The 13863-nt window shown below is 35.1% G+C and overlaps 1 protein-coding gene across 1 annotated transcript; it reads left to right on the top strand.

Annotated features, from left to right (window-relative positions):
* The first annotated feature begins 229 nt into the window (after positions 1–229).
* On the top strand, positions 230–12248 carry LOC129927603 (probable phosphorylase b kinase regulatory subunit beta). The gene is made up of 5 exons (XM_056037214.1): positions 230–657; positions 1463–1607; positions 2103–2153; positions 2403–2561; positions 12093–12248. The coding sequence occupies exons 1-4, from the start codon at positions 621–623 to the stop codon at positions 2461–2463; spliced, it is 294 nt and encodes a 97-aa protein (XP_055893189.1). The 5' UTR covers positions 230–620; the 3' UTR covers positions 2464–2561; positions 12093–12248.
* The last annotated feature ends 1615 nt before the right edge of the window (positions 12249–13863 follow it).

The following is a 13863-nucleotide window of genomic DNA, read 5'->3' as shown; positions in this document are numbered from 1 at the left end:
TGGACTTTATTACACTTGATAGCGTATATCATATATTAAATTTTCTTTTGTTGTCTGGATGTTTAAGTTGCAACATGTGAAGTTTGTAAAAATAAATGAATTCTTATGTTTGTATACCATCAAAAAATTTGACATTGTGACTTTAAGCACCACTGAGATGGAGATGTCATTTATTTAATTTGGAAACATTTATTTTTTTTTCCTTAGAAATTTTGTTTTTTATAAAAATGTTTTTTAATAAGTTCAGAGTTAATTATCTTGTTTTAACGGTAGGGGATTAAACTGTGAACCTTACCAACATTCATGAGTTTCGAAAATTCATTAAAAAACAGAGAAAAAGATAAATGCAGCTCTTTTTTCTAATATTTTATTGTTTACACAACCATCAATAAGATGGATATTATTTGTATTTACTTTAACTAATAGACACATTTCAGGGTTTTAAAACATTATCTTGAATATTGAAATGCCATTTCCTTTCATTAGACTTATACTTTTGTACAGATTGTTAAACCAGTCATTCATTTACAGTTGTTTATAGTAAACAAAGGAACAAAATGAAGATACAATGTCCAGATGCATGAATTGGAGATTTACTAACAAAAGAAAAAGAACCTCATATGCTGAACATAAAACTTGATGGTTTTTATATGCTCTGTAAGCTCTTTATTTACAAAACCTCCATACAATAACATTACTTTAATCATTAAACAAAACATCTCCATAACTCACTAACAAAACATCACTGTAATCTAGTAATAAAAGTTCGCTTTAGCCCAATGAGAAAATAGCATTTTTTTTAATATACATATGTTATAAACTTGACTTTTTTTCTTAGCAAAATCACTTTTTAACTTGTCTTTCTGTCTGTGCCCTAAAATTTTGCTATGGAAAAGTGCTACTAACTCCATAGCCAATACGTTATGTCTGGTACTTTTCTATTCCTTTAATATTAAATTTAGTAGTTATCAATATCACTAGTACAGTCAATTTAGGTTAATTGGACTACATTGGGACATGATTGATTCAGTCAACAACCAGATCAAGAGTCCAGAGCACAAACATCAAAGTGGAAAGGAAAAACTAATAAAACATCAAAAGTTGTGTGTACAAGAAAGCTGCTGTAATAAAGAAATCAAAATGAACACTTGCTGGTATTAGCAAAGCTCAAGACAATAAAAAATGCCCATGGTATATTATAATAGTTCAAGCAGAACAAAAAATGATTTTCAATTTTAAAAAAAATAACATTTGGGCATTCCTTCATAAATGAAGATTATTAAATCCTACCCCAAATCTCCTTTAGGACAGCAGAGCTTGAAACTCTGGACAATCATGGTAACAGTTCACCCATCGTTTTTTAACTCTTTTTGTTAATTTATTGTAATTGAGTATTTGATGATTTATTTTATCTCAAAAATGTATGTATTGATTCCTATTTTGAATTTTATTGTATCTCCAGTAAAACATCAAATCTTTCGATACCAGAGTCCTATCAATGGTCTTTTTCCTTCTATTGGATCTGACAAGAATACAAATAGAATAGCTCATGTTCAGGATTCTATTTACTGTGCAGTTGCTGTTTGGTCACTGGCTCAAGTTTATAAGTATTTCAGCTTTATCTTTTCATGTTTGGTATTTTTAGCTAGATTCAATATTTGATGGACTACAGCCTTTTTTTTCCAAAGTCTGCCACTTTTATATTAATAAAAACTCACCTAGCATTAACAGATTTATAAAATGAAAACCTCATGTGGCATTAACTCCATTTGTAAGCTTTTCATCTGGAAAGATTTATGTGTGAAAAAAATTAATAGGTATTGAAGCATTTGGGATACATGTGGTATAGGGTTAAAACAGTTTATAATTATGTTTCTTTTTTTTTTCCATATCAGGGTGGTATATTTCTTTTTTGACTCTCAGTGTGTATAATTCCTAATTCTAAACTGGTTTTAGTTATGATCCTCTGGTATCTACTTTTGGCCAAAGTGTCTTCCAAGTAAAGATACTGCAATGGTTACAAATAAATTGGTTAACACCAAACAAAAATCTACCCAGAAATAAGTTTCTTTATTAAACTATGAAACATAATTTCATTTCAGTCAGATTTTCATCAGAATAGATAGCAATCCTTTGTTAGTCAATGTCTCACTGTAAGTCAGATGTCAGGAGTGTTCAGTTGCCTATGATAATAAATATTTTAGTTAACAAAATAACTTGGAAAAAATTAAACCTTAAGATTGTGTTACAAAGATTTATTTTAAAGGTTAGGGTCCATTTTTTGGCCATTATTAATATTTAATTGGTGCATGTTGACTTGAAAATTAATACAGTTTTGAAGACTAATTGAAAATTAGTATCTTTGTATGCACATTATTAATTACTTGATTATTTCTATCCAGAAAGATTGATGATGACCAGGGCAGGATCATAAGTTGGGCCAAGCTTATGATGGGTATGTAGCAATGTTGGATATTCAAGTTGGCCTCCTTCAGTCATAGAGCGACTATGGTTCTCAAACACTTTTCCATGTGCAATTTTGGATATGACAGGCAGATAAAGTGAGTAGTTTGTTTACAACTAAGCGTAGAATATCATTGCATATCAATATTAAAATCATATTGTTTTGGTCAGTGCATAAAATAACTATGTTTGGATTACTCCTGGGTCCCAGGGTATGCATGTAAATTACTTAACAATATGCTTTCTTAGGTTTGAAATCCAAGACATGTGCAGCTCTAAAAAAATATTTATTGGTGGTATAAAATTTCTCTACAAATCAATAGTTGGCTGCATTATTAAGTTATCTTTCATTAGATATTTCTCAATCAAATAGCATTATTAACTTATGCGTCTTTAGATAAAAAGCACTTTCATCATTGTTCTCAATTAAATGTCTAGTAAAAAGTTTCTCCATGGTAACAAAAAGTATAAAATGTTTTCTAGTAGACTTCAAATTTAAAATGTTTCCAATTGACATGAAATAGAAAATTGTACAAACATAACCTTAACTATTTGACAATAATGAAGATAATAAATTGAATGAATAATTTTTGTCTGAATATTTTAGTGTGTTAAGTAAATATAAAAATTAAACTAGATTTGAGTTCTTCTTCTTCTTCTTCTCTTCTTCTAGCCAGCTTTATTGCTGCTGAGCTGTGAGCTCTTTTGCAGACTGTGCCAAGGAAAAAAAGTGTGCTGTTTTCTTCAGTTGTTCAGCTGTAGTGGAAGTAGGGTCTGCCTAAGGTGGGTTAGGGAGGGGCATTCAAAGAGGATATGGTTTACGGTTTCAAAGGGGTGGGCGCAGTGTCTGCAAAGGGGTAGTTGTGTGGAGTTTATTTTGTTCAGGTGATAATTTAATAGTGGTGTGTGTCCTGTTCTTAGTTGGAAGATTGTAGATTGTTCTTTGCGGGGGAGGAAGTTAATACTGTCCAGTTTGTTAGGCGTAGTCATTTCTCTGTACATGGCTCTGCCTGTGTTTCCTGATGCCCATTCGTTGAGCCACTCCTCTTTGTGATTGTTGACTAACATTGACCTTAGGGTGAGGTAGTTAACAGGTCTATCTGGTTGTTCCATAGATGAACCTGCCTTTGATAGCTTATCTGCCTTTTCATTTCCCATGATGCCAATGTGTCCAGGGATCCACTCAGGGGTGCCACTTTTCCGGAATAACCCGGAAATCCGGGTTTTGATGGGTCCGATTTTCCCCCCCTCCGGGTTTGCCTTCTACAATTTTGTAAAAATCCAGGGTTTTAGTTGATTTAGATTTTTTTGAAATTTCTGGTCATTTTCCCCCGTTAATTTTAGTTTGTTAGTTCCGATCGCGCGAGCCGCCATTTTTAAACAAAATCGACCAGTCTCATATCTCGCTATTCGCGAGACTTTCACTTTGCATGCGCACTAAGCTTTATTTACCGGTACAGTATTTTTTTTTTAAGTGACAAAAAAGTGTAAACATTCTAGATCTATAGAGAATTTCTAGATCTACGGAACGCGCCTCGAATCGGCTCGATTTAGAGTCTAGATCTATTTCTATGATCAATCTAGATCTGATCTAGACTGTAAAGTCTTGTATTTAGTATAGATATAGTCTAGAATAGTCTAGATCTACTCGCGTACCTAGCGGCTAGTCCTAGATCTAGAAATAGAAAGAAAAAAAAATTCACGAGTGAGAAAATTTTTTTTTTTCCCGTGTTTTATGTTTTAAAATTTGTATAGGTTCCATATAGACATAGAGCCTTAGCCTATGTCTAGAGTATTATAGAAGTAGGATCTAGATTTAGGATATTTATATCGTTTTTAGATCAGAACTAGAATCAATGATTGAAGAATTAAATTAGTAAGTTTGCATTCGCCTGAAGGCTAGAAAAAATAGATCGATTGGTCAATAGATTTATAGTTTTTTTTTTATACAAATAAATTATAATTATGTATAGGCAGTCCAGCACATTCTAGCCATCTAGGTCTACATTTAAATATTAGAAACTAAATCTTAATGTTCATTTTGGAGTAGATCTGTACTAAATCTCAAAATCAATTTTATCTTGTTGCAATAGATTTGCAGGTCCATGCGTGTACATTGATGGAATCAGTTTTATCAATGTTGATTAAAGTAGGCTGCTTCAAATGAATAATGAGGGAAAAAATGTTAAGAGAGAAACATCATTTAAAATAACTGTGTGTTGGGGGGGGGGGGTTTACAAACATTGTTAATATAAAATTGTACTAAATCCTCTTAACTTGTATTACAAGCTTTATCAATAAATACACACAAACTCTATTTATTATAATGATAGGCTTACTAATTACATATTTAAAACATGGGGGGGCATATTATGATACAGATCTAGGTAGTAATTTAATACTGTTCTTCTTTCGTAAAATTTTGGTGCTTAAATTGTATATGCGGTACGTTTCAGGGTTGGTAAAGTTTGGGGTTTATGATTTCAGGGTTTGTAAAATTTGGAAATTCTGGTTTCAGGGTTTACTTGGTCTCATGGGTGGCACCCCTGGATCCACTGTAGTGTAATATTGATATTTAATTTTGATATCATCTGGTGGATTGTCACAATGAGTGTTGTCAACTCTCTTGGGCTGTTTGAGGTGCTGCTGTTAAGTGCTTGCAGAGTAGATTGGGAGTCTGTAAAGACAACAATATCTGATGGTGGTTGCACTCCTTCATATAATTTGTTTTCCACTGTCTGGAGTGCTATGGTAATTGCCTCAATTTCGGCTTGGAAGTTTGAGCAGTAATCACCACAGGGTGCGCTTATCTCAAAGTGTTTATTTTTAGGAAAGACCAGGAAGGCACCAAGACCAGCATTGATGGTAGCTTTGAAAGCCGATCCGTCTGTATAAATATGGATAGCTGTTTTTTGATAGCTTTTGATTGTTTCAAGCGTGCCTACTTTGAGCTCCAGTGGGTTTGATTCTTTTGTTAAGGTGTTATTTAGTAAATGTGTTTTGATGGTTGGTTGTTTGTAGTTTAGTCCGGGTGTAATGTTTGAAAACCTGGTAATTTTTTCTCTGTTATTGGGTAGGTGGTGTTTTAGGGCTAGTTCGTCAGTAAGTTGGATCAGAGTTCTTTGCTTTTTTTGGTTGTTTTTCCTATTTCTCTGTGTTAGTAATTTATTTGGATTTTCGTCCTCCAACCTTCTGTATCTCTCAATAGCTTTTAATGCTGCTCTGTTGCGCCTTAACTTAAGAGGTTCAATATTGGAGTCTATTTCACAGGCTGCTGTGGGAGTAGTTCTCATACCTCCACTAATTAGCCGCAAGGCTTGGTTTTGGATTGTATCTAATTATGATTGATAGGTTTTGTTGGCAGCTACTTGTATGGAGAGACAGTTATCCATTACAGATCTGACATATCCAGTGTATAACTGTCTTAAGGTTTTCTTTTCAGCTCCCCAGGATGTTCCTGCTAGGTGTTTTATTATGTTTAATCTTTGTGATGCCTTTTCTTTTAAATCTGCCATAAAGTGTTTTAGAGACATTCTTTGGTCTAGTTTTACACCAAGATATGTTGGATTTTCTTCTTTATTTATTGGCTGAGAGTCTATTTTTAGGATGTAGTTTCTTTTTGCTGTTTTGTTGCTGTGGCTAAAGATTGAATAAACTGACTTTTCTTTGTTTATTTCCATTTTCCATAATTTTGAATATGTGGAGATAGTTGTGAGGGCTCTATTTAGTTTGGATCTAGTCAGCACTGGATATTTCTCTGTAGTCCAAATTAAAAGGTCGTCTGCATAAAGTGCCTTATTGACCGAAATGAGGTCCGGGAGGTCATTCATGAAGATTAGAAAGAGAGTGCAGCTAAGGGCTGAACCTTGTGGTAGTCCTTCTTCCAAACTTTTTTTACTAGAGATGGCACCTTCGAATCGGGTTTGGATGGTTCTGTTTTTTAAGAATGCCCTGATCCAGCTGTACATTTTTCCATGAATGCCCATTTTTTTCATCTTCAAAAATAGACCTTTTCTCCACACTCTATCATAGGCTTGCTGCAAATCTATAAATACTGCTGTAGTGTGCTTGTTTTCATGAAACCCTTCTACTGTGTCCTGGATAAAACGAAAGAGGTGGTCTTCTGTTCTACTTGCTTTCCTGAAGCCAGCTTGTGCATTGTGGAGTGAGCAAGTACTTTCTAGCCACCAATAAAGTCGGTTATTGATCATTTTTTCTGCCATTTTGCCAATGTTGGATGTTAGAGATATTGGTCTATAACTTTTTGGGTCTCCAGGTGGTTTATTTTTCTTTAAAATGGGTATTATGTTTGCGGTTCTCCATTCCTGTGGTATGTCTCCAGTTTTTCCATGTATGGTTGATAAAGTTAAGTATACAGTTTTGGGCCTGTGGTCCTAGTCCCCTAGTATTGAGTTCATGTAGAGTGAAGGGAGTGTCAAAGATCTGACAGTTGACTGTTGGAGCTTTTTCTTCTTTCTTTAAGATATTACTGAAGGCCTGTTCCAGTTGTTTTCTTGGCTTTGACTTGTTAATGCTGGCAAAATATTTATTGAAGGTTTCAGCCTTTTTAAGGTTTTCTGTTATTATGTTGTCAGTGCCTTTTATAGGTTGGGGGTTTGTTATTTGTTTCTTTCCTGCTAGCCGGTGCAGAAGGGTCCAGGCCTTTCAATCATCCTTGTTTAGATCTAGTTGTTCGCATGTTGTGGTCCACTTTTTCTTTTTTTCTGTTTTAATTTTGTATCTAATAAGCCCTGTCAATTTGTTGTACGTTGTCTTGTTCTCTCTAGTAGGGTTTTTTTCTTTTACTAATTTATCTAATTCAGTGTAGGTTGATTTGACGTCTGTCTCAATTATGCTTGTTAGTCTTGTGTCTGTTTCTTGTGAAAAAGCTGCCCAGTTAGCTTTTTTATAGTTCCATCTAGTTGTTTTGTTGGATTGGTATCTACCTGGCGTTCCAATATTGAGGAGTATAGGCCTGTGGTCACTACCTATGTCTTCAAGTACTGTTATTTTAGAAGAGTCGGTAATGTCTGTAGAGATAAAAGTTAGGTCAGGTCTGCTAGTTGTGTTGTGTGCTCTGTGGAGGAAAGCTGGAGGTGTAGTTTTGTTTTGCAGAAGGTGTAGGTTAGAGGCATTTGTTACATCCTCTATTTCTTTGCCACGCTTGTTGTAGTGTGGGTAGCCTAGGAAAGGTGTGTGTGCATTGAAGTCGCCAGCTATTATTGTCCTTGTGTAGTGTGGTAGTTATATGTCTATTTCTGCTGTTGATGATGGTGGGCAATAGTAGTTTTTGATGGTGTACTTTGTTCCTCCTCTCCAAAGAAGTATTTCCTGCGTGTCGATGTCTGTATTGTTCTGTATTTGTTTTACTGTGGCTTGTGTGTCGTTTCTTATGAGGGTCATAATTCCCTGGCATTTGGTGCAAAGGCATCTGTACTGTGTGTAGCCTGTGATGTTTATTTTTTTCTTGGGCAGTAGTGTTTCTTGCAATAGCACTATGTGTATATCATGCTTCTTGAGTATGTGTTGGAGTTCTGTTGTCTTGTTTTGTAGGCCTAAGGTGTTGAGTTGCAAAAGGTTTAGGTGTTTGCTGCTAGTCTGTTTTTTATTTCCAGTAGCTGACTTATCACAGGCAGTCCTGGAAGAAACTGCCATGCGCAGACCTTTTACGAGGCGACGTCTGAGCTCGTATGGATTTTTCATTAAATTCCTTGGCATTTAGTGTAGGCTGGGTGTTTCCTCAGGCTTTTTAAAAAATATATAAATCTATAGTCCCCGCATTTTAAGGGAGTTTTCAGTCTTGGCAATTTTCTCCAATACTGACATAAAAGGAAAACATCTAGGTCTGAAGACTGTAACCGGAATATCCATGGGACAAGGTGGGGTTGGCCAATGGTCCATTCTCCGCCATCCATAGAGCTCTCCAAATGGAACTTTTCTGCAGTAGAAAGCTTAAAGTGGACTGTGCCCTGGGTATGCTCTGTGGAATCGTCACATCCTGGATCCAGGCCCCTTCACGATATCACATTCACCAGATCCAGAAAAAAAAACACTTCATGATGAATTTATGTCTAGTATTAGAATGTAGTGAGACAAGGACCTCCGTCTGGTGTAGTGCAATCCAGACCTCCGTCAAAAAGCACCTAAATGGGGGGGAAGGTCCACTATTATTCACTTAGTGAAATGCAAGTGGAAAGGCAGTGGGGTTATTTATTTCTCTTGGTCATTTCCAAGCCCCGATACCCACACGTTTGGAGTATCGCCACAGAGTGGAGGTTTGGAGTCAGAGTTTTCCTTCTCCTAGATGGGTTGCGTTATTTAGGCTGACGTGCCCCATCAACACGAAGTTCAATTGTTTATTCTTTTTCAAAGGTACAAAAGTTCAAATCCAATTAAGTCTTATCTTATCTTATATAATACAGACGTTACTTCAAAAAAGAAGATGATTACGTCCTACGCGTCATGCATTTAGTCATGCATATTAACCAATGACTTAAATTCTGCCAAGTCACTGGTTTTCCTGGCTAGCTCAGGCAACCCATTCCATGCTCTAATAGCACTAGGGAAGAAGGAGTATTTGTACAAATTTGTCCTAGCATATGGGACGAGGAATGTGCCTTTATCTTTGTGTCTTTCAGAGTATTTTATTAAATTTTGTTTTTGTATTTGAAGATTATGGTTCAGTGTTTTATGTATGATTGCTACTTTACTTTTGAGCCTTCTGTCCTGAAGGCTTTCTTAATTTAGTGATTTTACTAAAGGTGTTACTCTAGTCAAATGTGAATATGAATATTCGTTTGTTATGAATCTCACTGCTCTATTTTGTGTCTGTTCCAGTTTCTTAATGTTTTCTTGAGTTGAGGGGTCCCAAACGGAGGATGCATATTCTATTATTGGCCTAACCAAGGTTAAATAACATTTTAGTTTTATGTTCTTATTCGATTTATAGAAATTTCTTTTAATAAATCCTAATGCTTTGTTTGATTTTTTTGTAGTTTCATCAATATGTGGATTCCATGATAGTTTTTCATTTGTTATAACACCTAGGTATTTTGCGTTTTTAGTCTGTGTTACTGGTTTGCCATGAATAAGATAAGGGGAATTAATTTGTTTTAGTTTTTTTGTTACTCTTAACAACTGACATTTTTCTGGGTGGAAAGACATGCTCCAATTTGATTCCCATTTCTGTAATTCATCTAATTCTCTTTGTAAAATATCTGTGTCTTGTGTTGTTTTTATTGTTCTATATATTATGCAATCGTCTGCAAATAATCTGACTTTTGTTCCTGAAGTAATGCAATTTGGTAAATCATTTATGTAAATTAAAAATAGTAGTGGACCCAAGACTGTTCCTTGAGGTACACCTGAGTTTACTGTTATCGATGTTGATTTAGAGCCATTTATTATTACAGTTTGTTCTCTCCCTATCAGAAAATCTTTAATCCACTGATGCAGTGGACCATTAATGCCGAAATATTTTAATTTTTTAAGCAAACTATGGTGGTGAACTTTGTCAAAAGCCTTAGAAAAATCTAGTAAGATAGCATCTATTTGTTCACTATTATCTTGACTTATTACTATCCAGGGCTGCACTACATGCTAACCACTGAGAGTGAAGACCTATTAAAAAGAAAAAAAAATTATTTAAAATACCTGTACTTATCAAGACATTGGTCTCATATACATGTAAATACCTTTGAATATCAAGATATTAACTATAATATAACAATATTTATTACTTACCTTTGCTAGTGGTTTAAAAGCCATAACATCTTGAACCCAACCATCTAGGAACTGGTTGTAAGCTGCTAAACTCTTGTAAGCCTGTAGACATTTTCAAAAGTAAAAATAGCAATAACATTTTAATAATAGATGTAGAACTCTTGTAATATAAAGAATTGGTTGGACTTCGAAGCATCCTAAAAATATAGAAATTCAAAACCCTAGTTTACACCAAAAATTCAATTGAGACTAGTGAAGTGCTTCAGCCACAACAGCCAAAAGGTTTGGGCTAAGGTGTAATTAGCTTCAAATCTTAAAGAGCATTTGAAAGTTGTAAAAGAAACACAGATCTAGGACCATTAGATTTATCAACAAGTTACTAGTCTTGATGAGCCTAGTCCTAAAATAAACTTTAAAAAGTCTTCAGCCCTAGACTTAGATCTAAACTGGATAGTAAAGTTTTCTTTGGTTTAGATGCTAGATCTGATCTATATAATACTAGTATCTAATAATAAGTAACTATTATCTGTAACTATAGTCCAAATATATCTTGTGCAGAGATGTGTTTAATGAGCGCCTAAAGGCAGCACTGAAAACCTCCCAGATACCCCTCCCCTCCGGTCCACCAATGAGATTGGACCATAGCGCTCTGAGCATGCTATAACTATAAGCATGAAAGTAGTGCTACATAAAAGCTAAATTTATTTATCTTATCAAGTGACCTAGAAGTGAAGACTAGATCTAGCTATATCTATTAGATAAAAATTAAGTTTCATATGCTTAAAATATGCAGCAACAGAGAGATGTAGATTTTAGATGTTATCTAGATTTTCTAGATCTATTCTCTAGAGTCTAGATGAGATCTAGAATGATCTACTAAGCCTAAGCATTATGTAGGCTAGACTCTAGATCTAGTCACACTCTAATCTGAGACATCATCCAGATTTTGTATATAATATATCTATGATCTATGTAGCCATAGATCTACATCTAGAATACTAGACCTTGAAGGCTTGAGTAGAGAGTAGATCTCTATCACAATCTATGTAGGCCTACATTATATGTTACAACAATGTTGATCTAGCTCTAGACCAGTGTTTCTCAAACTTTTTTGTCTGCCGGCACAGTAAACAAACTACAAAAATTTCGCAGCACACCACGAAGAGCAACAGATGTTTTATAATAAAAAGATTTTGCCTGTTTTTCAGTATTATGTTTAATGTGAATGTTGTGCCTGTTTTTGAGAGCAAATGCAATCTAATCGAGGCTCCAAAGTCGACAAACAAACTCGCATTTCATCGTCTATTGTAAGAAGTCTCTCTCTTTTCTTAGATTTGATTTCAGTCAGTGCTGAAAATCCAAACTCACAAAACCATAAAGATGTAAATGGAAGAATTATTTTGATTGCTTTTAAATTGATTACAGGATATAACTTGTTGATTGAAATCCAAAACACATCCAGGCTTTCTCTGAAAACTTGACTTAAGAATTGCATCGTTTTTTAAATCATTGAGCTGCTCTTCTTCTTTAGTTGTAAAATTTGTAGCTTCATTGTTTCCAAATGGAGAGCTGACCCATTTATATTCATTACTTCAAACTGTTGAGAAGTAATGCTGACTGCAGGTGTTTCAAAGTGTCCAGAATTTCTGGGGTGATTTCTTTATTTGAAGCACATTCATTGTAAGTACGAAAGCAGTCCTTTCGTGATTTTACTTTGCCACAAAGACAATCAATTTTAACCAAATGATTTTAGTTTTGAGGATGCAATGATGATGGTTTCCGATGGTCCTTGAAGACTTCAATTCAATGAATTTAATTTGTCAAATAAATCAGAGAGAAATGTCACCTTAACCCACCAAATCTCGTCATGAATAGAAAATCCAAAGTCTTTTTTTTTTTTTTTTCAGCCTCCAAGAATGAAATCAGCTCAGCCTTGAGTTGGACGACATGCTTTAACACTTTTCCCCTGGAGAGCCAACAAACGTTGGTGTGATACAGGAGACATTAGTAGTCTGAATCCATTGCTTCACAAAGCTCTGAGGAAAGTCAGAATGCAAGCGGTCGAGATTTGAGGAAGTTTACAACTTCAATCACTTGATCCAGAACAGACATCAAATATTTGAAGGCAAGAGCTTCTCTGTGGATCATGCAGTGAACAACTAATACATTTGTATTTTCTTGACGCATAAGAGTGAAGAATCCCATTCTATTTCCCTGCATGGAAGGACAGCCATCGGTGCAAACGCTGACACAGTTTGTCTCCACTGTACTTTGAATAGCAAAATGTTTTCGTTCACCACTTAAAAATCTTCACCTTTGGTCGTAGTTGGTAAGTCTTTTCAAAATAAGAATTTGTTGACACATTTTTCATCCTTTATGAACTGAATAAAAGCTAACAACTGGGCTTTGCACTAATGTCAGTGGATTCATCCACTTGAAGGGACCTGATGTTTTCGAAGTATTCCTTCGGTTGCGCTTTTACAGCTGGATGTTTTGTTTCCAAGTGTCTCTTCAATTTGCTTGGAACAAGCGCCTCATGCAACAGAGCTGAATTGCAGATCAGACAGAATGACAATGGAGAATCTTCAGGTCCTGAAGATATGAAACCATATCCGATGTAATCTTCTTTGTACCTTTGTTTGGTTCCATACTTTTCATTGAACGCTTTCGCAGTTTCATTCTTACCAACGTATTTCTCCATGGATAACAATGACTAAGGCTTAGTAATAATTTGTTATTATTAGCATACACCTACAAAATTTACATGAAACACATAGCTTATTATAATCGTTACCAATTAAAGAACTGCTGAGCGTCTGCTAAGGCGGCCTACATTTGAGTCATTATAATAATATATGTATAGTGGACAACTCCATAACCTGAAGAGCTAACACCCCTTTCCGTCATAATGTAGCGATCCACTACTATTACTGGTCGTTGCAAGTTGGGATGTCGTCGCAAGGTAAAATAAAAATTTAATAGTACGCAAACCTGTGTAACACTGCACGTGTGGCATTCTGAAAACTCCTCGGCACACCTGCAAATCTTCGGCGGCACACAGTTTGAGAAACACTGCCCTCGACAATAATAAATATTGACTATTCAATCTGATTCTACATTTATGTCAAACAATATTATGAATATAGTAGTCTAGATATGCTAACTTAAATAGTTAGAATATAGATCTAGAATCTAGTCTAGATTAGTTATTAGTAGATCTAGATCTAATCTAGGTCTAACAATAAAATTGATTCGGAATACCTTGAACTCATCCTTTGTGATTGTGTAAGCACTTTCAGTAGAACAAGATTATAAGTGAAGAGATCTGGATAAGCACGCTGGACTGTCGTTCGGACTTATCGATGGTCAGGGGTTCAAACCCTGCCCGCTCCCATCCCCCGCCGTCCTGCGGGAGGTTTGGACTAGGAAGTAATTATCTTCAACTCTGAAGGAACATCCGAAATAAGTAAAACATGTATTTTTTTTTTTTTTTTTATTATTTAAAAAAAAAAACACAAGGAGGGCAGCAAATCATTTTCTTTATTATGCTGGCTTGCTTTCAAAGTGTAAGAATTAGTATTTGTTTCTGACTATATCTTTCTTTGCTCGACTTATCCATGGTAAGTGCCTAAAAGCTTGTGTTGACTGTGCATAGAAACCAGATTTTTACCAACAATA

Source organism: Biomphalaria glabrata, chromosome 8 (assembly GCF_947242115.1).
Source record: "Biomphalaria glabrata chromosome 8, xgBioGlab47.1, whole genome shotgun sequence".
In the NCBI taxonomy this organism is placed as follows: Eukaryota; Metazoa; Mollusca; class Gastropoda; family Planorbidae; genus Biomphalaria; species Biomphalaria glabrata.
The sequence above is the reverse complement of the archived record's forward strand: the minus strand, read 5'-3'. Positions and strand labels throughout refer to the sequence as shown.

What these genes read in the sequence shown, in the direction of transcription:
- LOC129927603 (XM_056037214.1), top strand. Translation starts at nt 621, where the DNA reads ATGCTGAACATAAAACTTGATGGTTTTTATATGCTCT. An exon ending in TCACTGGCTCAAGTTTATAA is followed by an intron (nt 1,608 to 2,102) that starts GTATTTCAGCTT and finishes ATTTCATTTCAG; the next exon opens with TCAGATTTTCATCAGAATAG. An exon ending in TTGTTAGTCAATGTCTCACT is followed by an intron (nt 2,154 to 2,402) that starts GTAAGTCAGATG and finishes ATTTCTATCCAG; the next exon opens with AAAGATTGATGATGACCAGG.